We start from the raw sequence: 27,913 nt of genomic DNA, 5'->3' as shown, positions 1-27,913 counted from the left end.
AAAGGAAGGGAAATGGAGGGGAAGGAAGGAAAGAAGGAAAAGAGAAGGAACGGAAATGGAGGGGAAGGAAGGAAGGAAGGAAGGAAGGAAGGAAGGAAGGAAGGAAGGAAGGAAGTTGAACAACCCCGTCGCCTGTGGCGAGGGATCCACACAGTGGATTGGTCCCCCGTCCGTCCATCTCCATCTCAGCGCTGCCCTTTGATTGGCTTGTTTTCACTTTGAAGACCTGAGATTGAAGGTGGATTCCGAGTGTCCACCAAACACGGCAGCAGTGAGGGGGGGGCCGGCTGGAAAAGACCCTGCCCCATCCCAACCCCACTCAGGGCCCAGAGCCGAGACCCTACCATTTGAGGCCCAGGCTCCCGCAGCACCTGGCACTCCTCCGTTGTTTCCAGGGCTGGGTTCGAGTCTCTCCTGGAACCGATCGTGCCCCTCCCGGCTTTTCTTGTTTTTGTTTTGTTGTTTTTTGGCTTGGCCTTCCGTTGTGTTTTTGTGTGTGGTGTCTTCCTCTGCCACGTTCAACAGCTGCTGGAGCTCGTGTAGGGGGTGGGGAAGGAGGTGGAACTGACCCCCAGGGGGCTGTCGGAGAGGAGCGTCTGGGGGGCGCCCCCAACCACCCCCACGCCCACCCCCCGGCTCTCCACGAGGGCGGCCAGGAACTGCTGCTGCTGCTGGCGCAAGGCGTCCGTGATCAGCAGTGGGAGAGCGCTGAAGTGGGTGGCCAGCTGCTCCAGCTTGGACTCCAGGCCCCCCAGCTGCTTTTCCAGGTCTTCGCTGCGGTCATTCAGCTCCGTGATGAGGTCATACATGACGTTTTGCATCTGCCAAGCAAAGGGGGGGGGGAGACGGCTTATTTCCCACCTTCCCTTCCCTTTCTCTATCCTTCCTCCCTTCCTTCCCTCTGTTTTTATTTTCTTCTCTCTTTTCCTTCCTTCCTTCCTTCTTTCCCTTCTCCTTCTCTTTCCTTCCTCCTCCAGTTCCCGACCCTTCCCTTTCCTCCATATTCCTTCCTTCCTTCCTTCCTTCCTTCCTTCCTTCCTTCCTTCCTTCCTTCCTTCCTTCCTTCCTTCTTCTCTCCCTCCCTTTCCTTCCATTGTTCTTCCTTTCTTCCTTCTTTCTCCTCTAATTTCCATCCCTTCCCTTTCCTCCATCTCCTCCCTCCCTCCCTTCCTCTCATCCCTCCCTCCCCTTCCTTCCTTCCTTCCTTCCTTCCTTCCTTCATCTCTCATACCCTCCTTTCTCTTCCCTCCTTTCTTTTTCCTTTCCTTTCCTCTTTCTCTGTTGATCTTTATTGCCATTTGTCCTTTATATCCCAATCCCCTTGAATCAAAATTGCAACATGGTCGAGAAAAAGACCACTGCAGAAGCCTTCCCTATCAGGAAGATTCCTAAAGATTCATTATTTGACCTATTGGCCACGGAGAGACCCATCACCCATCACCACTTAGCCTTCTCCCTTTTCAACAGCATCTCATTCATCCTTTGCTGGTTCCCCCCCCCCCTTTAAAGTGTTCCACCAAAGTTCACTGTGACATGTGGGTCCAAATAACAGGTGGACAATTTCCCCCATGGCTGGCAAACCATCGTTCCCTGCCTCTTGGCTACTTGTTTAAAACAACATTTAGTTTGAGCAAAACCTGCCTGGCAACTGCCAGCAACATCCAAGAGAATGTGAATCCTTTTTTAAACGGTTGCTCATTTATACCAATGTCCGAGCGGTCCAGCTTTCTTTGCCAAAAAATTGCATTATCTCAAAGCATATATATATATATATATATATATATATATATATATATATATATATATATATATATATATATATATTTGGAATTTTTCTGAGTGCAGGCAAGATGAAAGAGGACATTAACAAGCTGATGCACTTCTCTCGGGAGACTTAAGGTCTAGAAACTTGACTTCTAATAAAAGTTTTCCCCAAAGGCCTCTTAAAAGTTTAGGAAGCAGGCCGAGTCATGATGGAGGAATAAAAAATTGATGCCGCTGGCACCGTTACTTTGCAGCACGACTAGATCATTTTAAGCCACTCAATTGTATTTTATTGCCTTTAATAAAGAGCGTTTTCCCCACAAATTCAGTCTAATTTGCAGAAACGTCCAGGCATTAAAAACAGCCACAGAAACGCTGTGGTTTTCATTGAGGTTTCCCTGTTGAAATCAGCCCTTTAAACCTGAGGACTAGGAACTTTGTTTTGCAACTGCTATCTGTGTGTGTGTGTGTGTGTGTGTGTGTGTGTGTGTGAAGAGAAAGGGAAGGAAAGAAAAAAGTAATGGAATGGAAGGAGGGAGGGATGAGGCAGAGGGCAGAGAGAGAGAAAAAAGGAGGGAAAGGGATTGAAAGAAAAAAGAGAAAGAAGGGAAGAAGGGAAGGAGGAGAGAAAGGAAAGGGAGAGGAAAGGAGGGAGGGAGGAGGCAGAGAAGGGCGAGAGGGAGGAAGAGAAAGGGAAGGAAGGAAAAAAGCGAAAGGGGAGGAAGGAAAGAACAGATAGGAAGGAAGGAAGAGGGAGGGAGGGAGGGAGAAAGGAAGAAAGGGGAGGAGGGAGGGAGGGAGGGAAGGAGAAAAAAGAAAGGAAAAGAAGGAGAGAGAGAGAAGAAGAAAGGAAGAAAAGGCAGGAAGGAAGGAAGGAAGAAGGAAGGCAGGCAAAGAAGCAAAGGAACTTAACGCCAACCCCCCAGCACTCCCAGCACCCCCCCCCCCTCGTGCAGCCATGGAAGCAGACCTCCCAGGCATCTTTCCATGGGGTTGCCAGGCAACCTGATGCTTGGGAAAGCCTGCCCAGGAGACGGGGGGGTGAGACGCCAAGCGATGCCTCTTCCGCCACCCCCCTTTTTTCCTTCTGCAAAAAAGAGAATTCCCAAAAAAAGACCTCGGGGATTCCCAGAGGTCATCCAAACAGGTCCCCCCTTAGTCACCTTGGAAAGGTCGACCAGCGTGTTGGCTTGATCGCTCAGTTTCCGTTGTTCCATCTTCACGCTCCTCAACCTAGAAAAATCATGAAAATAACTAATAATAATAATAATAATTCTATATTCTATGTTATAGTCTATTCCATATACTATTTTACAATCTATTCTATTCTATATTCTGTTTTATAATCTATTCTATAATTCTATAATTAATTCTACAATTCTATAATTCTATTCCACCCCACTCAAACAATGGAAGGTCGCAGAAGGGGATCCCCGGGATCACTGCAACCGTCACAAATACGAGTCGCCCTCTGAATTTTGATCACGTGACCATGGGGAAGCTACGACGGTCATCCCTGTGAAAACCGGTCGTACGTTGCTTTTTTCTTCAGGCCCGTCGTAATTTCGAAGGGTCGCTAAACGAATTGTTCCACCTTGAGAAGTTTCAGCTCAACGGCTTTTTGCACAAGCATGACCCATTTTTTTGAGGGGGGGGGGAGAAGAAAAAGCTGGAAATTAGCCGGTTTCCACGCACCCCGCAGCCCCCCCCCAAGAGACCTACTGGTGGATGGCTTGGAGGAATTTCCTCTGGTGCTTCCGGATTTTGCCGTGATCGATCTTCTTCAACAGCTTGGTGTTTTTGTAAATCAGCCACGTTTCCCGAAGGACGTTGGCCGCGGCGTTCTTGATCTGCCCGAGGAAACACAAATCCCAAAATCTCCAATCCCTTTTTCTTCGCCTCGGGAGAGAATTCCAGCTTTCTTCCCAAGGTGGATAGTCTAGAATCTAGACTACAACTCCCATCAGCCCCAGCCAGGGCAACGGGAAGGGGTCCCTCCTAATCTCTGACGGAGAATTCAGAAAAAGGGGGTAAAATAAAATGGCAAAGGCTAAATCTCCTAGCTTGACATCTCTCAGTTAGTTTTAAAAAAAAAAATCCTGGTTAGTTTTTTTTTGGTGGGAGGGAGGGTTAACCCAGGTTAATTTTTCTCTAAGGCAATCACTAAGTTTGATGTTTGGTACCAATAAATCACAGCAAATTCAAGATGGGTGGACTTCAGCTCCCAGAATTCCCAGTCAAAAAGTCCACCTATCATTAAAGCAGGCTGGCTGGGGGATTCTGGGAGTTGAGGTCCACCCATCTTAAACGTGCCAAGGTTGAGAAAAGCTGCTTAGGAAATCCCGTTATTCAGCCAGAGGCCCCCGTGCAAAAATCTGGCTAACCAACCATTTAAGTCAGTGGTTCTCAACCTTTTTAATGCCGTGACCCCCAACCGGTCGTAAGTTGGGGACTACTCAACCGGTCGTAAGTCAAGGACTACTCAACTGGTGCAGCACCGTTTGCAGAATGGGACTTTTGGCAGCTCAGCAGGGCAGAGACAGCCTGGACAATTCCTATTGGCTTTTGAAAGCCAATAGAATTAGACTCTATTCAAGAGAGTCTATTCTATTGGCTTTCCAAAGCCAATAGAATAAAAGGGAGAAGCACAGCTAAGGAAAAGGGGAAAAAAATGGCAGACTGCGTTGTTTGGCGACCCCCGTGAAATGGTCGTTCGACCCCAAATGGGGTCCCGACCCACAGGTTGAGAACCACTGATTTAAGTGCTCTTTCTACCCAAAATGGAGGGGGAAATCAGAAAAAGCAAGGGGGAAAACAGGAAATGCGAAACCCCCATCTGCCCCCCCTTTCTTCTCACTGTGACATCAGCAACAATTCTGGGGGAAAAAAACTGCACGAGAGTCGAAGCTCTGGTTCAAAAAAAAAAAAAAATGCATGAAAAGGTGAATAAAATGCTACCGGATTGTAGCAAATGTCTAAAACAATATATGAAGCCTCCAGGCTTTTGGGAAACCAATTATTCCTCTTTTCTCTCCTTCGGTGAGCAACCGAAGCTGGGAAAAACATGACATGGCAGAGCAAAACAAATAAATAAATAAAAAATTACAGGGATGTTTGAACAAACAGGCTCCGGATGAGTTCACCTCCTCTGGAAAAAAGCATGATTTCTGAGTCAGGTGCCCACAAAGGGAGGGCAAAAAAAAAAAAAGAAACCACGTTTGAATCTTGCTTGGAAAATCTCTCTTTTTCTCAAAAAAAAAAAAAAAACCCCAGACATCGCCTCTGCCTTTTTGGCTTCCAAATCAATTCCCTCTCCAATTAAAAGAAGGATTTCTTTTCAATCCAACTCCTTTAAGGCCTTCCAAGCTCCCCCCCCCCCGTACGGTTGAGAACAAGAAAGCCGATTTAACTAACGCTGCTGAAAGGCAGGCAAAAAAAAAAAAAAAAAATTAAAATGGCTAAGCTCGGAGATGAGGCAGCTGCTTGGCGGACTGTGGAATCGAAATAAAATACGATAAAAATAGAGGTGCTTTTATCCCTTTTTTGGGGAGCGTCCGCTCAGCTCGGGATAGGGGTCTCCGGAATTTGGGGGCTTGGGGTCCTCTGGAATCTGTAGAGGTTTTTTGGGTGTGGTTTTTTTTTTTTGCAAACTCCTCCACAAAATGCGAGCTGTGCAACGAAAGGGTTTGTCCATTCATCAAACCTTCAAGTTCAAGAAATTCATGTTTTTTTTTTGTTCCTGCCTCCTCCGGATTCCTGGGGTTCTCCGTTCTTCCTTTGTGCATTTTTATTTTATTTTATAATATTAGTATTTGCAAGAGGATCAGTCCAAAGCAAAGCCTAGATGGGTTCTTTCTGTCTTTTCTTTTCTTTTTTCTTTTTAATTCCTACAATGCTCAGAGATTCATGCAGGGCTGAGAGGTGGGTTTTTTTGGAAATAATAATAATTTTTTTTAAAAAAAAATAGTTTGGCTTTTGTGTTGCAAAACTCCCATTTCTCACCGATGGAGACAAATGAAAGAGGGATGGGGGGGAGGAACTTGATGCCAATCAGCAAAGCAAAAAAGCTGGTTCCCTGCCTGAGCAGGGGCTGGACTAGAAGACCTCCAAGGTCCCTTCCAATTCTGTTATTCTGGCTTTAGGGAGCCAACCTCCGTGTCCCAAGGCAGTCTATTTCATAGCTGGCCTTCCTCTAAGCTTGCCTTTTTTGGGGTGGGTGTTCAAAGTCTAAGCTAGCTATAAAAGGTTTCCTGAATTGGCTGGCACTACAAATCCCATCAGCCCCTCCTGGCAAGGCCTGCAACCATGAGGTAGCTATTCTGGAAGGAATTTTAAATTTCAACGTTTGGTCACAAGCGAAGGAGATTCTTTCAAAACCATTCAGCATTGGCTTCTCTGTTCCCTGTTTGACCAAGATGGTGACTTGGGATTTTACACTGGCCAAACTGTGGTTTAATCCTGGTTTGGGGCATCAACCGGAAGGCAGCTCAAATTCCACCGACTTGCTAGGCCTCGCCAAGCATAACAGCCAACCGGCTATACCCCCAAGGCCGACCACATCACATCCAAGACACCTTATCCTAGCTTGTTAACCTTCCATTAAAGGCATCATTGTTGGGAATGGGTTAGTTCCCTCCATTGAACTGGAACTCATTTGCGCCAGGTTGAAATTGCTTTTTAATTGAATTCTTTTTGTTTTTAATTGTTGCCCTCGGCAACATTCTGTTTCACCAACATTTGTTTTTACGGACGATTGCGTTTCTCAAAACTGTTTTTAATGGGAGCTTGTTGTATTATTTATTGACTGTGGCTCCTTGGGTCCCGTTGGGAGGAAAAAGCAGTTTGAAACCAAAACAAATATTAATAAATCATAAGGTATGCCCCACCAGGGAGCCGGGAAAGTGAATGCAGGAATGCACGCAAAGCTGTGCTTTCCTCTATTAATTGCGACCTGGAAAAAAAAAAACCTAGAGCCTAATAAAGGCTCTAGTCCTCAAGGTTTTTAATCCAAAATCAAGGAGCATTGCAATCATGGTAACAAATGATTGTTTATATCCTTAAGGACATCCAAAGCAAACATTTATAATATTTGTACTGTGGAATGGAAGAAAGAAATGCAGGATTTCTCAAGGGTGCTAAATGTAAGACCGATGGAGTTCAACTCCCAGAATCCCCCAGGCAGCATGCTTTAAGAGAGGTGGGCATCAACTCCCAGAATCTCCCAGCCAGCAAGTTTTAAGAGGGGAAGACTTCAACTCCCAGAATTCCCCAGCCAGCATGTTGGCTGAGGTATTCTGGGAGTTGAAGTCCATACCCATCTTAAAGCTGCCACGTTAGTGTTCGCAACAATCCCACATAATAACATTGTTTGCCCAGCAGCTGAGCTTACCCGCTTGGTGAGTTGTGTGTCCATCATGAAGTTGTGAACGTGTTTCTCAGCCTTGGTGAGTTCCAGCTTCCGGGCCACCACAGCCACCACCAGGGCAGTGCAACCAGCTCCCTAGAAGAGTCCAATGTTCAGAGTTAGCTCTGAAATCGGGGCCTGGCCTGTTTGCCAATATCTTTTTTATATTCTTGCCTACTTCCTCTGCCTGCAGGGATCCTTGGGGGGAAAAAAACTCCAGCCATTGAGGGGGAGCCCGGGAAACTGAGGTCTAGTTTTGGCTTCAAACCTTCTCCCTAAAAAATCATAATTTTGACAACCCGCTCCGTCTCCCTCCTTTTTTGGGAGGGATTTCTTCCCCCCCAGAAAATTGTGCCTTTGTTGTAACAACACACCTCTGTGCGCCTCCCCCCCCCTCTCCCCTCCCTAGCCAGCCAGGCCTGGGTTTAATTAGAATCAAAAAAAGAGAGATTAGCAGATAAAATCTTGCAATCAAGATTTGGAACCGGGATTATCCTCCCGTCTGCTCTCCGTGGTGCTGAAACGCCGCCCACCCCGAGCATATTTTTTTTAATTCATATTTCTCTCTCTCTCTCTCTCTCTCTCTCTCTCTCTCCCCCTCTCCCTCATTCGCACCACTTTAAAAATCACAGCGTCTCCCTCTCTCTTTATGGTTGGGCCTTTTTTTTTTCTTTCTGCACCCCCTTCCTATATCCTAAAAAAGAAAGAAAGAAAGGAGAAAGAAAGAAAGAAAGAAAGAAAGAAAGAGAAGGAAGGAAGGAAGGAAGGAAGGAAGGAAGGAAGGAAGGAAGGAAGGAAGGAAGGAAGGAAGGAAGGAAGGAACTATGGGGGTCCTGCCCTCCAGAGCTGATATCCTTGACCGGAATTGACCATCCAGGCGGATCCATATTTTGTCTTCCCGATGGCAGGACCGGTTTCAAGGTTTCCACCAGATGCCTCCCACGCTGGGCCCTCCCATAACCCATATTTCTTTTCTGCAGAATGACACTCCAGGGTGGAGAGAAAACTCCGTGGGTTGATCCTTCACTGCTTATTGGAAAAGGCTTATTTATCGTTGCTTTCTCCGCAGCTCCTAGAGAAACCCTTCATTATGGGTTGAGGCCCATATTGCTCCCTTAATTCCTGCCAATTCAGCCTCAAAGGTGAAGGGTGCGAGGTGCGGACGAGATTGGCTCCTGAGACCGCAGAATCAGAAGCCCGGGGAAGAATAAAATCAAGACTGATAATTCCATTTATCCAGGATTGTGGTGAAGGAATCAGGCTAAAAAGCGTGAGAGGCTGGGTTCAAATGCCACCTTAGCCATGAAAGCCCGCTGGGTGTCTTTGGGCCAATCGCCAGGAGACGGTGAGTTCTAGTCCCGCCTTAGGCATGAAAGCCGGCGGGGTGTCTTTGGTCCAATCGCCAGGCGACTGGAAGTTCTAGTCCTGCCTTAAGCATGACAGCCCACCGTGTGACTTTGGGCCAATCGCCAGGAGACTGGGAGTTCTAGTCCCGCCTTAGGCACGGAAGCATCCCTTTAGGCATGTTTCTCTAATATAGACTGTCCTTGGATGGGGAGGTTTTGCTGCTATCCCAGACCAAACGCCCTCGGAGAACGGCAGCCTCTTTCCCATCCTGCTCTGATTTCTTGGAAGCCCCTTAAGTCACACGTGTGTTCGGCAATCTTTCCCAGCTTCCCCCCCCCTCTCCCCTGCACCCTCAACATGCTAACGTGCAAAGACCAATCACCTCTGCCTAGAAAACCTATCACAACAGCCATCAATCTTCCGGCCTCCGCACCCAGCCACGGAAACCCACAACTGAGAAAGTGAGCCTTGAATGAGCAAGTGGAGGTGGTGTTTGGGAACGCACGACCTTTCTGAACATGCACATGCACGGGGGTGGGGGGCAGGGCCCTCTAAGTTGACAGACAAACATGTGTCCAAGCCACAGCTTTGACCAGGTGCAATTATGCATTAAAAGCCAGGCCGTAGGCCGAAATCAGCTGCAAACAAGTGCAAAAAAAAAAAAGGAAGAATTTTAAAGCATTTGGTTCCCGAGGGAATCCATAGAAAGAGGATTCTCTCTCTCTTTCTCTCTCTCTCTCTCTCTCTGTGTGTGTGTGTGTGTGTGTGTGTGTGTGTGTGTGTGTGTGTGTGTGTCCCACTCCCCTAGCCTTCCTGGCAAGGAACTGGCTGAGCTCATCTTTATCCAAACAATTATCTCCCTGTCACGATTGCCTGGGGCCAGGAACAGCGCAAGGTCTGAAATGACACCAACATTCACATCATCTCTTTAAGGCTAGCTGAGGGCTGGAGGCAAGATCTTAAAAATTCCTGGAAGAATTCCCTACCCTCGGATACCGCTTGTGATCAATTGTAGGTGGGGCCACAATTTCCATTCCTAAGCAAGGGGAGCAAGTGAAGAGAACAACAGAGCTGGAAGGGACCTTGAAGGTCATCTAGTCCAACCCCCTGCTCGAGCAGGAGACTCTAGACCATTTCAGACAAATGGCTGTCCAGATTCTTCTTAAAAACCTCCAGTGATGGAGAAGGGAGGGAGGGAGGGACGGAGGGAGGAAAGACGGAAAGAAGGAAGGAAGGAAGGAAGGGAGAGAGGGAGGGATGGAGGGAGGGAGGGAGGGAGGGAGGGGGAGGGAGGAGTGGAAGGAAGGAAGGAACGGAGGGAGGGAGGGAAGAAGGAAGGAAGGAAGAGAGGGAGGGAGGGGGGGAAGGAAGGAAGGAAGGAAGGAAGGAAGGAAGGAAGGAAGGAAGGAAGGAAGGAAGGAAGGAAGGAAGTAATGGTATAGCAGGGGGTTGGATTAGAAGACCTCCAAGGTCCCTTCTTATTTTGTTAACTTGCTTGCTCTGTGATTCTGCTATTCTTTCTTCCTTCCTTCCTTCCTTCCTTCCTTCCTTCCTTCCTTCCTTCCTTTTTTCTCCATCCCTGGAGGTTTTCAAGAAGAGACTGGACAGCCCTTTGTCTGAAACGGTCTAGGCTGGGTCTCCTCCGTGCTCAAGCAGGGGGCTGGACTACAGGACCTCTGAGGACCCTCCCAGCTCTCTGATTTTGTGTATGTGTGTGTGTGTGTGTGTGTGTGTGTGTGTGTGTGTGTGTGTCTGTTACCAGGGTTGGACTGCTGTTGATGAGTTAAAGGATTCGTGGTGCTTGTTTACAGCTCACGTTCCTTCCCATCCTCTCCCAGCCTTCCACGCTCCCTCTGGCCCCCTTTTTCACGGGGGAGGCTGGGTGTTGAGACGTGTGGACACGCTTCCAGGTGGTACACGTCAACTCCAGCCTGTCTCTATTAAAATGGAAGCCTTTTTCCCCACCCCTCCCCTCCTCTGGAGATTAAAACCGAAACCTGTCTGAGCATAACAGATTCTGTAATTAACAGATCTGATCTCCATTCTGGAGCCTCCTTGTAAGAATAGAAAAACCCAATTTGCACGGAGGCTTCTGTGTCCCAGCCTTGTCTCTCTCTCTCTCTGTCACACACACACACACACACACACACACACACACACACACACACACAAATGGCAACCGTCTTGCAGTTTAATATGCAAAGGGGGTGTTTTCCCCTCAAAAAAAGAGCCATTTTGTTTAAAAAACAGGAAGGAAGGAAGGAAGGAAGGAAGGAAGGAAGGAAGGAAGGAAGGAAGGAAGGAAGGAAAATTCTTAGAAGTGACAGCAAAGAGTCGATGCTTTAAAAACAACAACAACAACAACAACAAAGAACAAAGATCCAACAATGCAATTTTTTTTAAGCTCAGCTCCAAGGGAGAGAAACAGGCTGGGACAGAAACGGCGCTGAACGACGGTGGTTCACGCTGCTGCTGGGAGAAAAAAGTAACTTGTGACCCATTCTCACACTTATGACCGTCGTAGCATGATCGGGTTCTGGGTGCTTGGCAATCTGTGTGTATTTGCAGTGTGTGTGTGTGTGTGTGTGTGTGTGTGTGTGTGTGTGTGTGTAGTCACATGGTCACCATTTATGACCTTCACAGGGAGTTTGCAAACAAGCGAAGTCAATGAGGGAAGCTGGCAAAACCAGTCGTAAAACGGGGCGTGACTCACTTAGTAACATGGCTTAGCAAGGGATGGAAGTTTGGGTCCCAGTTGTGCTCGTAAACGGAGGAATATGTGTAGCTGGGAAACTCTTGTGCAAAGGGAACAAGAATCTCAGCTGGTTAACCATCACATCGTTCACTTAATGTGGCAGTAAACACTAAACCAGACTCTTGGCTATTGTTCGCGCGAGCACAGAGACTCCAGTTGGCTGACAAACCCATCCTATCACGCTCTCCTCGCCAGGACAGACCCAGTCAGAATAACAGAGTGGAAGGGAACCTGGAGATCTTCTAGTCCAACCCCCTGTAACATTTCAGGCAAGTGGCTATCCAGCCTCTTCTTGAAAACTTCCAGTGGTGAAGAAGGAGGGAGGGAGGGAGGGAGGGAGGGAGGAAGAAAAGAAAGGAAGGAAGGAAGAAAAGGAGGGAGGGAGAGAAAAAGGAAGGGAGGGAGGGAGGAAAGAAAGGAGGAAAGAAGGAAGGAAGGAAAGGAGGGAGGGAGGAAGTAAGGAGGGAGGGAGGAAAGAAAGGAGGAAATAAGGAAGGAAAAGAGGGAGTTAGAGAGAAAGAGAAGGGAGGGAGGAGAAAGAAGATAGAAAAGGGAGACTGAGATAGAAGAGAGAAAGTTGGATGATGGAGAGATGGAATTATACAACAGAACATGGATGGAGAGATAGAAACTGGATAGACAAGACGGATAGACAGACAGATAAAAGAGGGAGAGGGAGAGAGGACGCAGCACACCCACTCAGAGCTCTGAGTTCTAAACCTCCACCTTCCTAGCCGATTCCCTCTGCTCTGGAATTCTTCGCCATCCCTTTGGCAAGGCCATCGCTTCCCCACTTGAGAAAGATCAGCAACCCTCTTCTGCAATCCCCATTTCTCCTGCCCAGCCCTCTTCCCACGAGGCAACGCCGATCAAGACCATTCCCCAAATAAAAGATAAATGAACCAAAGATGGCCAGCAGGGAAAATAAGACTTTTTTTAAAAAAAAAAAAGAAAAGAAAGAAAGAAAGAAAAGAAAGCAAGCAGCATTGCTTAACCCGATGGGTGGACAGGCTGTTGCAGACAGAGCCCAGCTGGAGCTGGGAATCCGGGCAGGGGAACATCTGGACCTGCTCTGGATTGACAGGGATCCCTGTCAAGACCCAGTTGTTCCACATCCTGTTTCTCACAAGGGCCTGCCAGCATTTTTGAAAAAAAAAACAACCCCAAAAACCAAAATTGGCCAGGAGGAAGGGAAAATGTATTTAAGTGGCAGACTGCTCTTATACAGGGAGGCTTTACTTTTAGGGAACATAGCTAGGAATCCGGCTGGGTGACTTTGAGCCAATCACCAGGTGATGGTGAATTCTAGTCCCGCCTCAGGCTTGATGTCCGAAGGGGCCATGGGAAAATCAATCCGTGCGCAACCACTTTGCACCCTTCCCCAAACTTGGGAGGGTCAAAAAAATCCAATATATTGGGAAGCCTCAGAGCTGAGCCGAAGCTCTTATGCCTGTAAACGTGAGCATTTATTTTTATTTTTTAAAAAGGAGATTTTTTGTGCCTTACCATGATCCCCGTGAGCAGGCAGACCCCTTTCCCACAGTAGGTGTGGGGCACCATATCGCCGTAGCCGATGGACAGGAAGGTGATGGAAATCAGCCACATGGCGCCCAGGAAGTTGCTGGTCACATCTTGCTGGTCGTGGTACCTGCCGAAGGAACGCAGGTCACTGGGGTGAAATGACACAGCCACAATCAGGGGGCACCAACACAATTGTCATGGATTTGGACCCAGCTGGATGCCCTCTGGAGGAGTGTTGCTCAAGCTCGGCCACTGGAAAACAGGTGGACTTCAACGCCCAGGATTCCCCAGCCAGCCTGCTTTAAGAGGGGTGGGCTTCAACTCCCAGAATCTCCCAGCCAGCAGGCAGGTAGGCCGAGGAATTCTGGGAGTTGAAGTTTTTCCATCTTAAAGCATATTGGCTGGGGGATTCTGGGATTTGAAGTCCACCCATCTTAAAGCTGAGGAATTCTGGGAATTGACGTGCAGCCATTGTAAAGCATGCTGGCTGTGGAATTCTGGGAGTTGAGGTTTTTCCATCTTAAAACATATTGGCTGGGGGATTCTGGGAACTGAAGCTCTCTTCAAACACAATTTCTTTGTTAACATCTCATGATTGAGTAACTCTTTGCTTCCAGACCAAGAAATTCCGATTTTAAGTCCTCTCGGCTCACAGATGTTGGGCCGCAGAAGCAAAGATCTAATCTTGTCTCTGGAAAAATAAAAAAATAAATTATAGATCTGTGCAATGCATAATGAAGCTGTTTTCCAGGGGCCTGCAAAGAAGCTTAACCGGAATATAACCTTTTCTTTTTGGCTGAAGAGAGAGAACAATCAATAGTCATTAACCGGGCTCTCACCAAGCCAGAAAACTGAGCATAATAATCCCAGAGGATAGAGGTTGGGGCCTTGCAGAAAATTTCCCAGATAAAGGAGATTATTTTCATTTCAAGGGCTTTGGTGTCATATTCAGAAGTGTAAAAACTGGGGGAGGGGAGGGAAACAGTCCCACTCTCGGACAGATGTTGCGACGATGGGAGACAACAACCTGGCTAGTCTAAATTAGCCAACGTCCTTGGGATGTTTCACTGGCGTTCTGCAGATGCTAGTGTGTCCAGACCAGTGTTTCTCAACCTCTGCAACTCGAAGATGGGTGGACTACAATTCCCAGAATTCCCCAGCCAGCAGGCTTTAAGATTGGTGGACTTCAACTCCCAGAATTCCATAGCAAGGAGTATGGACTTTAACTCCCAGAATTCCCCTACATAGCTAAGCCAAGAAAAGCACCCCTGCCGCTAAATTTCCAAACATTTAGCCCGTTTTTCACACTTTGGGGAGTCCCAGAAAGTGTGAAAAGCAACCGGGTGTGTCCCTCTTGACAGCGCAAACACACACGCACACTGCTTTCCCCATCTCTTCACACCCATGAGTAATGCTGTGGTGCGCACAAACACACACACACAAAGACACACACAAAATAGAACAGCCAGGAAAAGGAAGCTTTGCAGGAAGCCATCGACTTCTCACCATCCCCCCCCCCTTTCCTTGATTTGGCTAATTTCGCACCCGGAGCCCTTCAGGAGGCAGGTGGCTCCGCTGGGTCTCCCTTCCCCGGTTGTTAGGGAGTCCCGCCTACACCCCACGTGGATGTCACCTCCCTACGAGCACATCCTCAAGAAAAGACGAAGCCAAAAGAATGTGTGTCGAACTGTGTGTGTGTGTGTGTGTGTGTGTGTGTGTCACACATGCCTCTTTTCCAGCAGCTAGAATTTTCCCAGATAAGGCCAGCCCAGCAGGAAGGGAGATGACAAAGAAGGTGGAAAGCCTCTTTAGATTAGATAGATAGATAGATAGATAGATAGATAGATAGATAGATAGATAGATAGATAGATAGATGATAGATAGATAGATATAGACCAGTGGTTCTCAACCTTTTTAATGCCGCGACCCCCAACCAGTCGTAAGTCGAGGACTACTCAACTGGTCGTAAGTCGAGGACTACTCAACTGGTGCAGCACTGGTGCAGCAGATGGGACTTTTGGCGGGCTCAGCAGGCAGAGACAGCCTGGACAATTCCTATTGGCTTTTGGAAAGCCAATAGAATTAGACTCTATTCAAGAGAGTCTATTCTATTGGCTTTCAAAAGCCAATAGAATAAAAGGGAGTACCCAGCTAAGGAAAAGGGGGGAAAAAAATGGCGGACTGCGTTGTTTGGCGACCCCCGTGAAATGGTCGTTCAACCCCAAATGGGGTCCCGACCCACAGGTTGAGAACCACTGATATAGACAGACAGAAGCTAAAGATGGTAGATAGATAGATAGATAGATAGATAGATAGATAGATAGATAGATAGATAGATAGATAGATAGATAGATAGATAGATAGATAGATGATATAGAGATAGAGATAGATATAAAGATAGATAGATAGATAGAGAGACAGACAGATAGATAGACAGATATAGACAGACAGACAGAAGCTAAAAATGGTAAATAGATAGATAGATGATAGATAGACAGACAGACAGAAGAGAGATAGATAGACAGACAGGAAAGAGAGAGAGAGAGAGAGAGAGAGAGAGAGAGAGAGAGAGAGGGATGGATCCCTTTAACCTCCCAGAAAGAACCAGGATCTGAATTCAACCAGGATCTACCCATCACTCTTTCCTCCTACCTCCCTTCTTCCCCAATAGACCAACTGAACGGCGGATGATCCCCAGTCATTCTTCGACCATATTTGAGCCGGGCCTTGTGCTCCTCAGCCGCGCCCATCCTTAAGCAGGTCCTCCCCTCCCCACCACTTTCTCCTGGCGGTCGCTGAGCGAACGCCGCGGCTGTTAACCAAAGCCGCCGCCTGCCGGGGGCTCACCTCTCGCAGACCCGCACGGTCCAGGCGGCGATGATCCAGAGGGAGATGCTGAAGACCAGGAGGACGGTGCCGGGGCAGATGGTCATGAGAGTCTTCATCACGAAGCGGGTGTTGAAGTTGATCTTGTTGAGCGCCCCGATGCTGCGGGACGAGGCGTCCGTGAAGAGCTTGCTGTGCAACAGCATCACCCGGGCGATCAGGTAGAGGCGCAGGAACATGGGGATGGACAGGATGATGTCCACGTCGGCTTCCGCCCGGGAAGGCGTGTACGAGAAAGCCAGCCGGGCGGTCCAAAAGAACTTGTACTCGCCCGGGATGGGGTGCACGGCGCAAACCAGCATCTCCAGACTGATGTACAGGATGCGCTCGTACGTCATGGCGATCCGCCAGTCGTCGGCCCCGTTGTCGATCACAAAGAGCTAGCCAGGGGAAAGCAGGTGGGGGGGGGAGGAGAGAGAGAAAAAAACCCATTCAGAGCCAAGTTCCTAGTCCTCAAGAAACACACACTCCTCCCCCCTCGCTCAATTGTCGTCGTAAGTCGAGGACTAGTTCTCTAACACCCTTTCAACACCCTGTTCTGTCAACTGCTCCTGCCTTTCCGGTTTCGTTCCCTTTGGAATTTTCTTCTCCCATCCCGCCCAGAGCCAGTGAAATCAATGATCGCCCCTTGGTGCCCTTTCTTTTTAACATTCAAGCGGAAAAGAGCCGTAAAGATTTCTTGCTGGCAACAAAACCAACCAGGATCCAGCCTGTTTTTGGCTGGAAAGTGGCAATTATTGACAAACTGGTTGCCTTGTTTTTTTTGCTGGCAAGTAAAGGAAAAAAGATATATTTTTAAGGGTCTGAACATGTCTGACGATTTTGGAGAATAAAGACCCGGCTTGACACGGCACACGAAAGAGGACTTTGAGCAGGAACATGCAGCAAGTAATTATCATTAAAATAGCCGTGTCCTCCTCTCTAAATGACTCAACAAAAGAAAGAAAACAACACAACAACAAAAAAAAAAACAACCAGAAGTTTTCTGCGTCAAGCTAACTGGTGCAGCCTAATTCTCCTTTTAAAAGTTGCTTTTCAAGTCTTCTATCAACTTTCTCCACTCAATGTCCAGGCTAGAAGTCCAGAGTTGATCCAGATGTTTCTCTTCTTAGCTAAGAGACTGACTAAGATGACCGATTGTGGCTTGTCCGCTCCAAGGAAAGAGACATCTGGCTGGGACAAAAGCCAGATGTTGCAATAGGCAAGGTTCAGAAAGATTCTTGGCTTGGCACAATCCAGAGAAGGAGGGAAGAAGGAATTTAATCAGCATTTTCCCACAATTTTCCCGTGTGCATGTTTTTACCGTAAAGCACTGCTTTTTTTTTTCTGGAGCATTCGTGCACACTGGATTTATTGCACAACCTGGTCAAATCTGCTTCTAATTCCTGCATCGTCTGGCTGGGAATCGTCCTAGCTTGTCTTAAAGGATCTGGATCTCTTCTCCGGAGGAGAGGAATCCATGGGCCAGGGGTCATCCAGAAGCTCAATAGGGCAACATGATGATGATTAACCCAGAGAAACCTCTGCTCTTTGGCAGCCAGCGTTCCAGCTGAGCGGGATCCATCCCTCTGTGGCCACAAGCAGGGAGGACAAAGGGGGGGTCCCCCCTTCCATGAGCAAGCAGACCCCTCCCCCAATGTGAATGGCGCTACCAAAGTGCCATGGACACCTTAAATCCAGGGCAATTGATTTGGTGTTTGCTGATACTAACAGGGATTGATGGATGGATGGATGAAGGAAGGAAGGAAATAGGGAAGAGAGGAAAGGAAGGAGGGAGGAAGGAAAAAGGGAGGAGGGCAGGAGGAAAGGAAAACATGGAGGGAAGTAGATAGATAGATAGATAGATAGATAGATAGATAGATAGATAGATAGATAGATAGATAGATAGATAGATAATAAAATAAAATAAAAGTGTTGAGAACTACTGGCAGAATCCCCTTCCTTCTATTTCAACAGAGCCCAACTCAAAGCAAAAAGCTTGAATGAAATCGGGATTGGTTTGAGATGCCTGAGAATGAAAGGCACACTGGAACGATGCTCCTGTAACCATGGAGACCCACAGCGGTGGGATGCTGGTGGTGCCACAGAGCCACTGGATCTCCCCAGGGCTTGGTGGGGGGGGGGTGTCATCTAGACTGAGAAATTCTCTTCAAAGGAAAAGTTAAATAAAAGAGAGAAGGGGAAGGGGTAGATAGATAGATAGATAGATAGATAGATAGATAGATAGATAGATAGATAGATAGATAGATAGATAGACAGACAGATAGTTGGATGGATGGACGGATGGACAGATAGATAGACAAGGAAGGAAGGAAGGAAGGAAGGAAGGAAGGAAGGAAGGAAGGAAGGAAGGAAGGAAGGAAGAATTGATTTATTTTCCTTTCCTCCCTTTCCTTTCCTTCCTTCCCTTGTCTATCTAGCTATTCCCTCCTTCCTTCTTCCCCTCCCTCCCTCCCTCATTTATCTATTTCCTTCCTTTTCCCTCCCTCCTTTTCTTCTCTCCCTCCTTCCCTCTTTTCCTCACCTGTCTGCCTCTGCCTATCTATCCAAACTTCCATTTACCCCTCAAATAAACTCCCTCTCTCTATCTATCTCTCCTTATCCAAGCTCTCTGTCTCTCTGCTCTCTCTCCAGATCCGTGTCTCTCAACCTTGACAGCTTTCAGATGCATTCCCCAGCCAGCTGGGCAGACACTGTTCTGTTCTATACTTAGTCCTCAACTTATGACCAGGGCTGGCTGGGGAATTCTGCCCGTTGAATTCTGACACCTGTCAGGGTGAGAAATACTGCTCAAAACCAATTATCTATCCTCTCTCTATTGGTCAACACCTGCCTGCCTGCCTGCCTCTCCATCTATCCATCCTCCCAGCTGGATAATTCTCTTTATTTTTAATATCTGGAGACGCCTGCTGATTCATACCCAATCGAAACCGCAGCAAAAGGTCGGGCGAGAAAGCATGGCTTTGCCAAAATAGTAATAAAAAAGGAACTATTAAGCAAAGACAGGCCAGTCACTCAATCTGAGCCCATCTTGATGACCCCTTCGGGACCCAACACTTTAAAAAAAACAGACTCCAACTCTCTGTGCTATCTCTCATATTAAAAGCAAAATCAAAACGGCCTGGCTGAACCATCTCCCGCTCTGCTGAAGCCTTAAAAGAAGAAATCAAAGCAAACACATTCAAATTCGTCGGATTGCGTCGAATCTCTCTTAAATACCTGGATTTCCCGGGTGTGATACGCAATAATCAGCCCCAGTAAAATTGCAGTGGAGAAGCTAATGAGACACTTCAGGGCCAGGGAGAACATGGACCCCTGCAAAGAAGAGAAATATAAGAGATTAAGTTGTGAAGGTACACAACTACACACACACACACACACACACACACACGGCCTTCCTCGTACCGAGCAGGCAAAGCTTAAAATTAAATATATTTTATTCGTTCTCTGCAACAGGCGATACGACTGACCCCCCCTTCAAAAAATAAGATTTAGATGGATGGGTCGTCCCCCTGGCGGTCCAGTCGCCACCCGATCTGTTAAAATAATTCAGGTAAATCCTCGACTTACCCACTACTCATTTAGCGACCGTCTGGAGTTAAAACAGCACAGGAAAAAGGGATTTAGGACCCTTTTCCACCCTTGCGATCAAAGTTCAGACACTTGGCAATTGATTTGTATTTATGACGGTCGCCATATCCTGGGGGGGGGAGGTTCCTGTGATCCCCTTTCACAACGTCCTGACACTGGGGAAGCCAGATTCACTTAACAATCGTGTGACTTAACAACAAAGTTCGTGAAAGGGGGCCAAGTTCACCACAGGTCTCGCTTAGCAATTGTCGTCGTAAGTCGAGGACTAGCTGTCTAACACCCTCTCAACACCCTGTTTTGTCAACCGCTCCTGCCTTTCCGGTTTCGTTCCCTCTGGAACTTTCTTTCCCTCCTGTCCCTAGCCAGTGAAATCAATGATCACCCCTTGGTGCACTTTCCTTTTAAAAAATCCAAGCCAGAAAAGAGCCGTTAGAAGATTTCTTGCTGGCAATAAAACCGACCTAGGCCAGAATGCTTGTAAAATGGTACAAAGCTGACTTAAATATAAAGTCTCCTGCCTGAACAGGGGGTTGGACTAGATGACCTCTAAGGTCTCTTTCAACTTTTATTATTATTATTATTATAACTTTCTCACCGAGCCATAGAAATTTTGGGCTTGCGGTCGTAAGTCGAGGAATACAAAGTTGGAAACTGCACCTTTCACTCACAAAGCAACTTCCTAACCACATGACTGACACAACGGCAGCGATTTGTTTAGCGACCGTGGCAAGGAAGGTCGCAAACCGGGGCAAAACTCACTGAAGAAACATCTCTCTTAGCAGCGGAAAGAGGCTCAAATGTGGTCGTAAGCTGAGGTCCAGGTTTATTATTTTTCCGCTGGAACATTATTACCACAGAGACTTTCGGAAATTCCCCTAAAAATCAAAGCGATGGAAGTCGGGGTAACCTTTAGCACAGCGAAGGAACAAAAAAAGATTTAAAATCAGAATGAAGATTTCCTTCAGGAATTAAAAGAATAGATCTGAGGTATTTTTTTCCACACCGATCATCGATTTCTCTGTGTTGGAAAAACAGAAGAAAAAAAAAATCCCTCCGGAGAAATATGTCCTATTTTTCCAGGACTACAACAAGAAAAAAAAATGAAAAAGACATAAACCTGACTAATTTGAGCCGTCGTAAGATTGAGGACTGTCTTGTATTTGCCTGGAAGATTTTTCGGCTGGCCACGGGCAGGTGGGGCGAAGAACAGGGATGAAAGTCAAATTCTGAAGGAGCAAAGCTGCCTAGCTGGATAACTTTGACATCTGATCTATTAATTCACCCAAAATGCCGGGTTTTTTCCCCCTCATGGAAGGAAAACCTGGACCTCAGAGATCATTTAGTCCAGCCCCCAAATTGGTGGTTGAGGCAATGGGGTTTCTTTTGTGAGGGTTGAGTTGGCAAGAGGCCAACCCATCTGCTGGGCATTGCAAATCACGATCAACGGCTCAGCGCGAGGCCCCAAAACAGCCCACTGTAGAGCTGACTCAACAAACTGTCATGGACGGAAAACCTGGCTTACAGTGCCGGGCTGTTGAGGCAAGGCCTGAGTTGGCAAGATCGCCAATCACAAACAAGGGCTTAGCACGAGGCCCCCAAAGAGACGATCATAGAGCCGACTCAACAAACTACCATCGACGGAAAACTGGGTTCAGAGAGCCTTTTCATCGGATGCTGGCCAAATCTTCATATCTCGGCTTGACGGGAAAAGAATAAGATCACTTTTAGGCAGGGTTCCCTCCAAACCGTGCAAAACTGTGGTTCCCTAGCCGGGGTCAACAGACAAGCCTTCTTCCTTCCAGCTTGGGAATCTAGGATCGATGCTGGCGATTGATTTTGCTAAAAAGCAGCCTTGGGAACAAACCAGCTTTCAGCCAGGACTTTCCCAAATCAATTAGGAAAAGAGCCAGATCTGCCTGCAGCCGGGCTGGCTCCGTGCCATAGTTGCCCGCCCCGCAGGAAGGGAATTCTTTGCTCGCCCTGGGCGCAGCTGTTACAACTCCCATCTCCTCTGCGCCACCCACGCAAGGGGATTCCTGCCAAACGAACCGTGTGTGTGTGTGTGTGTGTGTGTGTGTGTGTGTTTAATACAATAGAGCTGACCCACAAGGGTAGGAAAGGAGGGGTGGGCATAATTCAGGATTATTAATAGCTTGGGTGTTTACTTTTCTTCTAATCATAAAGCAGAGCAGAACAGGGATTACCAATTCTGGCAGTTTCAAGATGGGTGGAGGTCTGCTTCCAGAATCCCCCAGCCAGCACCCATCTTCAAGTTCACTAGGATGCTGGCTGGGGGATTCTGGGAGTTGAAATCCACCCCTCTTAAAGGATGCTGGCTGGGGGATTCTGGGAGTTGATGCCCACTCCTGGCTGGGGAATTCTGGGAGTTGAAATCCATCCATCTTAAAGGATGCTGGCTGGGGGATTCTGGGAGTTGAAATCCACAAAGCTGCCAAGGTTGAGAAAGGCTGGCTTAAAGATTAATTGAATAATTTGTCCTCAAGTCCATAAAGATTTTCTCCCAGTTTCAGATGCTTTCGAGAAAAAAAAAACAAGGTCCGTCCTTACCTGCATGAAACCCCTTCCACTGGCTAACGCTGCTCACTCAAAAGCTGGCTGCTTTATCCTCTGCTGAACTGTGGCTGGGCGAGTAAACCAGCACTGGGAGATTTTATCGCAAAATGGATGGGAGGACACCTGCAGTCGGAAAACACCGGCTCCCCCCCCCCCCCGCTTTCGTGCCAGGCTGGATGAATGATTTGTTAACCACCCGGAGAGACACACAAGTCAGATGGGCAGTCAAGAAATGTGATAAATAAATAAGCGGAAATTTATCAGCCATGCCCAGACGTCTCGGGTGGGCGAGATTTGGCCGGAGAAAAGCAAAAAAACGCAGGCGGAAAGGAAGCCGAGATTGGGCAGGTCTCGTGTGCCAATTCCTTAGTCGCCACGATATTAAAAAAAAAAAAAGAGAGAGAGAGATGTCGAGACTCTGGAAAGAGCGCAGAGAAGAGCAACGAAGAGGATCAGGGGACTGGAGGCTAAAACATACGAAGAACGGTTGCAGGAATTGGGGAATGGCTAGTTTAGTGAAAAGAAGGACTTGGGGGGGGGGGAACCCAATGGCAGTCTTTCAATATTTGAGGGGCTGCCCCAAATAAGGGGGGGGGTGTCCCCCTATTCTCCAAAGCACCAGAAGGCAGGACAAGAAACAACGAATGGAAACTGACCAAAGAGAGAAGCAACCTGGAATTAAGGAGAAACTTCCTGACAGGGAGGACAATTCACCAGTGGAACTGCTTGCCTCCAGAAGTTGTGGGTGCTCCATCACTGGAGGCTTTTAAGAAGATTGCTCCAGGGGGTGTATCGACTTCTCCCTCCTGCTGCAGGAGGGCTCCCCACTAGAACCCCTCCCTGTTTACACATCCCCGCCAGCTGGCAATATCCTACAAAGACGCAACAGGTGGGGATAACCCAGGTTAACCTACCTGGAGGTTGGCAGGCAGGGCCCCAAATTCACGCCCTCTTTTTGCCCCCCTTCTCCTTTTCAAGCAGAGAGGCTGGGAAAAGCCCCCTCCCCCCACTTTGCCTGCCAGATAACCCCCCCTCCCCTTCCTCTCTTCCAAAGCCACACAGAATTTGCAAGATTGCCCTGATGGAAAAGCCATCAGCCATTTTTTTTTCTTGTTAGGTGGGGGCCGCGGGAAGAAACCAAGTGTGTGTAATGGGTGGGGGGGGGAAAGTCAGGTAGAAAAATGTTATTTCTTCACCCTGGGGAAGCTGAATTGCCCTCCCTTTCCTTCTATTCTCTCTCCACCCCCACCCCACCTCACTTATCTAGCAACTATAATCCATCACCTTGGAGATGGCAGGGAAGTACTTGGCTTGCCTGGGGGGGGGCAGTGTAGGGGGGGGGAACAAAAGAGTTGGGGAGCCAAAGGCAAGGGGGGGTGTCTGTTCTTCTCGTCCACTCCATTTATTCCCGCATCACCCCAGACAGACAAAGTTGGTTCGGTTTACGGGGAATCAGCCCATGCCCAACTTCTGGGGTGGAGTGAGAGGAAGGCCCACTAAGAGAGGGGAGCAAAGAGGGGGGGCAAGATTGGCTCTCCCCCCTCCCCATCCAACTTTGGAAAGAGGTATGGAGGGGGGAAAGGAAGAGAGAGAGAGTTTAGGTCCCTTCCCCAAGCAGCCAGAGGCCCATCCTAAGTACCTGCAACAGGTATTCAGGATAGGGCCATGCTTTAGAGAAGCCCACCTGCCAGGTTGCCCCCCACCCCTCAACTTTGGAAAGTGATCTGAGGAAGAGCAGAGCTGGATCCCCTGACCTTGAGGCCCCTTCCCCAAACAGCTAGCCCCTATGCCCTTGGGGAGCCCCTCCTGGATGGCTTGGCCCCTTCAACTTGACCCTCTTCCTCTTCTCAACTTCATCAAGCGAAATGATGGAGAGAAGGAAGAGGCGAGCCGGGCCCACCCACACTGAGGACCTTTCCCCAAACAGCCAGACCCCAAGCGGGAAGAACTTTGAGGAGCCCCCCCCCAACTGGCTGCCACCCCCTCAACTTTGGAAAGAGATATGGAGAGGAGAAGGAGGAACAGAAGAAACAGACCCCTGGACGCTGAGGGCCCTTCCCCAAACAGCCAGACCGTGATCCAAGCGGGGTGCACTTTAGGAAGCCCCCCCCAACTGGTTGGTCCCCACAGTGACCCCCCCTCCCTCTCTCAACTTTGGAAAGAGTTATGGGGAAGAGGAGAGTGAGACCCATTGAGGTTAAAGTCCCTTCCCCAAGCAGCCAGCCAGCCCCTATCCAAACGGGGTGCGCTTTGGGGAACCCCACTAAGTGTCTGTCCCCCCCCTAGCGACTCCCATGCCCCTCAAAACTTCGGAAAGAAATATAGGGAAGAGGAGGGCCAAATCCATTGAGGTTAAAGTCCCTTCCCCAAGCAGCCAGCCCCCTATCCAAACAGGGTGCGCTTTGGGGAACCCCACCAAGTGTCTGCCCCCCCATGACCCCCTTACCCCTCTCAACTTTGAAAAGAGGTCTGGGGAAGGCCAAAATCCAGGGAGATTCAAGACCCCTCCCCAAGCAGCCAGCCAGCCAGCCAGACCCCCCTCTCCAAATCCGGCGCGCTCGGGAGCGCCCTTTGGGGAGGGGAGTCCCCCTCCCCAGCCCGACCGGGCCCCCCCTCCTCCCGCCCCCTACCTTGGAGTACAAGCCCCAGGAGAGCTCCGTCTCGATGACCATCACCACGATGCCGAACATGCCGAAGATGAGCGCGTAGTCGCTCAGCCGCTTGCGCTTCTCGAAGAGGGCGCGCCGGTGGCCCAGGCGGTAGCCGAGGTTCTGGTTCTTGCGCTTGGGCGCCTTGGCGGGGGGCGGCCTGGGGGCGCCGCCGGCGGAGGAAGAGGAGGCCGAGCCGGCGGAGGTGGGGGGCGCCTTGCGAGCCGGACCCTCGCCCGCGTTGGCGTGCAGGAGCCCCGCCGGCGAGTGGTTGTCCTCCCGGGAGATGACGATCTCCGGCGGCGGAGGCGCGCCGGCCACCAGCAGTTGCAGCGGCTGCGCCTCGTCGGGGCCCGGAGCCGGAGCCGGAGCCGGCGCGGGAGGCGGGTTGGCGTCGAGCAGGTTCCGACGGGAGGCGCTGAGCCGGCTGAGCGGCTTCATGACGCCGCCGCTGTACTTGCACGAGCTCATGGCGATCTCGGTGAAGGGGTTGCTGTCCCGCCGGTGCGCCAGCGGGCTCGCCTGCCGGTGCTTGGCCGCGCCACCGCCGCCGCCGCCGCCGCCTCCACCGCTGGAGCTGGGCGAGTGGCCCGGAGCCGCCCAGCCGGGCTCGCCGCTGACGTTGGGCTGGCTGCCGTGGCGGGAAGCCGGGCGCAGGGCGGCCACGGCGGGGGGAGCGCGCAGGGGACCCCCGGAGGCCGCCACCGCCGGGGCCACCGAGGCCACGGGAGCCAGGCTGGGGGGCGCGGCGAGCTCGCCCCCGCCCGAGTCGAGGAAGGGCGCCGGGGGCTCCATCCTCCTCTTCTTCTTCCTCCTCCTCCTCCTCCTCCTGCGCCCGGCCCTGGCCCCTGCCCCGGCTCAGCGCGCTGCCCGCCCCAGCGCAGGGGCATCCAAGCGGGCCCCCCGGTTGCCCAGCCTGGGCTGGGGCTGGGGCGGCTGGCGGCGGCGGCTGCAGCCGAGCTGCCAGCGGGCGCGACTGGCAAGCCTTGGCACGCTCGCCTCTCGGGGACGCGCGCCCGGCCAAGCCCCCCTTGCCCTGGGCGCGCGCTCATTGGCTAGCCGGGCGGCGGCGGAGAGGGTGACATCACAGCCCCCCCACCGCCCCTCCCCTCCCCGTGTTGTGGGGAGGGGGTGAGAGAGAGAGAGAGAAGGTGAGCAGGCGCCCCCTCCCCAAAGGCAAAAGCACCAGGACTGCGCCTGTGCGCGCGCCGGCAGCACCACGGGATTCGTTGGCTGCTTTGCGCGCTCGCTCGCTCGCTCTGCGCCCCCCCCAACTTCCTTCCCCCCCCCCCGCAGGCTCTGCTTCATTCATTCGCCTTGGAAAATACCCTGCCTGGCTCCGCCTCCCGCCCCCGCCCAGCCCCACCCGAGACCGGGAGGCGTGGAGGGGCTGGGCGGGCAGGTGGGCGCAAGCAACAGGTGGTGATGCTGCGTGCCTGGCTTGCAAAAGGGGGGATGAGGCTTTCCCGGTTGGATGGCTGGCACCACGTCTCTTGAGGCCGGGGAACAAGAGAGGGGGAACAAGAGAGGAGCCGTTGCGCCCCCTCCCCAGTTGTGCCCCCTCCCCCGTTTACATCTGGCAGGTAGATGCCCCAACATCTGGAAGAGCTGGTCTCACCCAGCTGCAGGCTCTGTTTTTGTTTTTTGTTTTAATTTTAACCCCCGCCAGTTCTCTCCAACACCTCTCCAATTCCCATCAGCCTTCAGCTAGGAGGATTCTCTTAGGGCCAGGTGAGGTTCTGATTGGGGGAGCCAGGAACCCCCGCCCTGTCCCCTCCCCCGTTTTAAAATAAGGGGTAAAAATGACTCCTTCCAATTCTAGTGCCCATCTCCTCCTCAAATCCTCAAAGTGGCTTTTGCTTTACCTGTTGCACGGCTGTTTAAGGGCCACTCCGGGCCTGCTTGTGGCTATTTTAGGGACGTTGAACACCATTGGGACGGAGGGAAGGCTATCAAAAGGGGGTCCCCAAAGAAGCCCAGCATCCCCCCTTCTCTGGGCCTCAGTCAATAAACTGAACTGGATTCTTCTACATTGCAGAAAAATATGCCAAAAATAATAAATCTGTCTTTAAAAATTCACCTTCCTAGAGAGCCTAACGGGGATCTTTATTTAACCTCTTCTGAGTCCCTTCAGGGCAGAAATGCATTTTGAAAGAAAAGAATTTAAATTCACCTGCATTTGTTGCCTTAATTTTTTTGTTTTTTCCCCTTCTGGGTCAGAAACGGGAGCACGTAGGAACATTGCAAAGAAAGTCTGGAGTCACCCTTTCAGTTGTACCTCAGCAAATCGGATGGACATCCTTGAATTAAAAAAAAAAGTTATTACATCCTTTGGAATCCTCTCATGATTATTTTATTTTCTTCTTTGGGATCGCTCATCTCCTGGCTGCTGGAGCGAGCCCCCAAGAAGCAAAACTCAACCTTGCAATTCTTTCTGGATGGTGCCGGAAATTGTCAAAAAGGCTGGACAAATTCAGCTTTGGGCTTTTGCATCCACCTTTCCCACAACTGGGGGAAAGAGACCAGCATCAACATTTTGAGACATGGGGATTTTTTTTTCACCATTTGTCTTGCAAGGAAAACACACACACACACACACACACACACACACACACACACACACACACACAAAACACAGCCATCCTTGTTGGTCTTTCTCTGAAGGGAAAGACGCGTTTTTGCTCAACAAGTTGCAACTGTCTGCCAAGGCTAGGAGGCCAGGACAGTGTATTTATTACACGCACAACAGTCCATCTTAGTGGCTGTTCCAAGTTGCAGCACTGAAAAGTGACAGTTGTGGCCACGTGATCCAAATTCCAAACACTTGGCAACTGACTTGTATTTATGACGGTCGCAGCGTCCCCAGGATCCTGCGATCCCCTTTTGCGGTCTTCCGACAATGGGGAAGACAGATTCGCTTAACACGCGTGTTGCTAATTTAAGCGCTGCAGAGATCCGTTGAACTGCGGCAAGCAAAGTGGGACAGACCTCCCTTTACAACTGTAAATTTTGGGTGGAGTTGTGGGCGTAAGCTGAGCACTGCCTGCATTTCTAGCCAAGCCAAATGCTTGAAGGGAACATATCGGGGATGCAGGCACCTCAAATTACCTTCCCCCTCCTATAACTCTTTGAGGATCCTCACCATTCAAGGGCAGTCTACCTGCACGAGTGGGAGAAATGTACTGCTTAGGCCTGCCTTGGGAACACCTGGCTGGATTCTGCACCAACAGGGCACAACGACCTTGTACGCACACCCACTTTCCACCTTGCCCAGTTTTAACCCACCCACTCAATCCAGGTTGCAGATGATTAGAGGACTGGAGGCTAAAAAATATAAGGAACGGCTGCTAGAACTGGGCATGTCTAGTTTAATGAAGAGAAGGATGAGGGGGGACATGATAGCAGTCTTCCAGTATCTCAGGG

General features: G+C 49.7%; 1 protein-coding gene across 1 annotated transcript; it reads right to left on the bottom strand.

Moving 5' to 3' along the window:
* Nucleotides 1–2: 2 nt before the first annotated feature.
* Nucleotides 3–25,538, bottom strand: KCNN3 (potassium calcium-activated channel subfamily N member 3). The gene is made up of 8 exons (XM_039363504.1): nt 24,473–25,538; nt 18,897–18,992; nt 15,639–16,057; nt 12,777–12,918; nt 7,154–7,264; nt 3,487–3,614; nt 2,928–2,997; nt 3–821 (listed from the first exon to the last, which is right to left on the bottom strand). Exons 1-8 carry the CDS (start codon nt 25,283–25,285, stop codon nt 519–521), a joined length of 2,082 nt encoding a protein of 693 aa, XP_039219438.1. The 5' UTR covers nt 25,286–25,538; the 3' UTR covers nt 3–518.
* Between the last annotated feature and the right edge of the window lie 2,375 nt (nt 25,539–27,913).

Source organism: Crotalus tigris, unplaced genomic scaffold (genome assembly GCF_016545835.1).
Source record: "Crotalus tigris isolate CLP2741 ecotype Arizona unplaced genomic scaffold, ASM1654583v1 scf7180000019553.37968852642:3898890, whole genome shotgun sequence".
Classification (NCBI taxonomy): Eukaryota; Metazoa; Chordata; class Lepidosauria; order Squamata; family Viperidae; genus Crotalus; species Crotalus tigris.
Note: the sequence above shows the minus strand (reverse complement) of the source record. Positions and strands in the feature narration are given on the sequence as shown.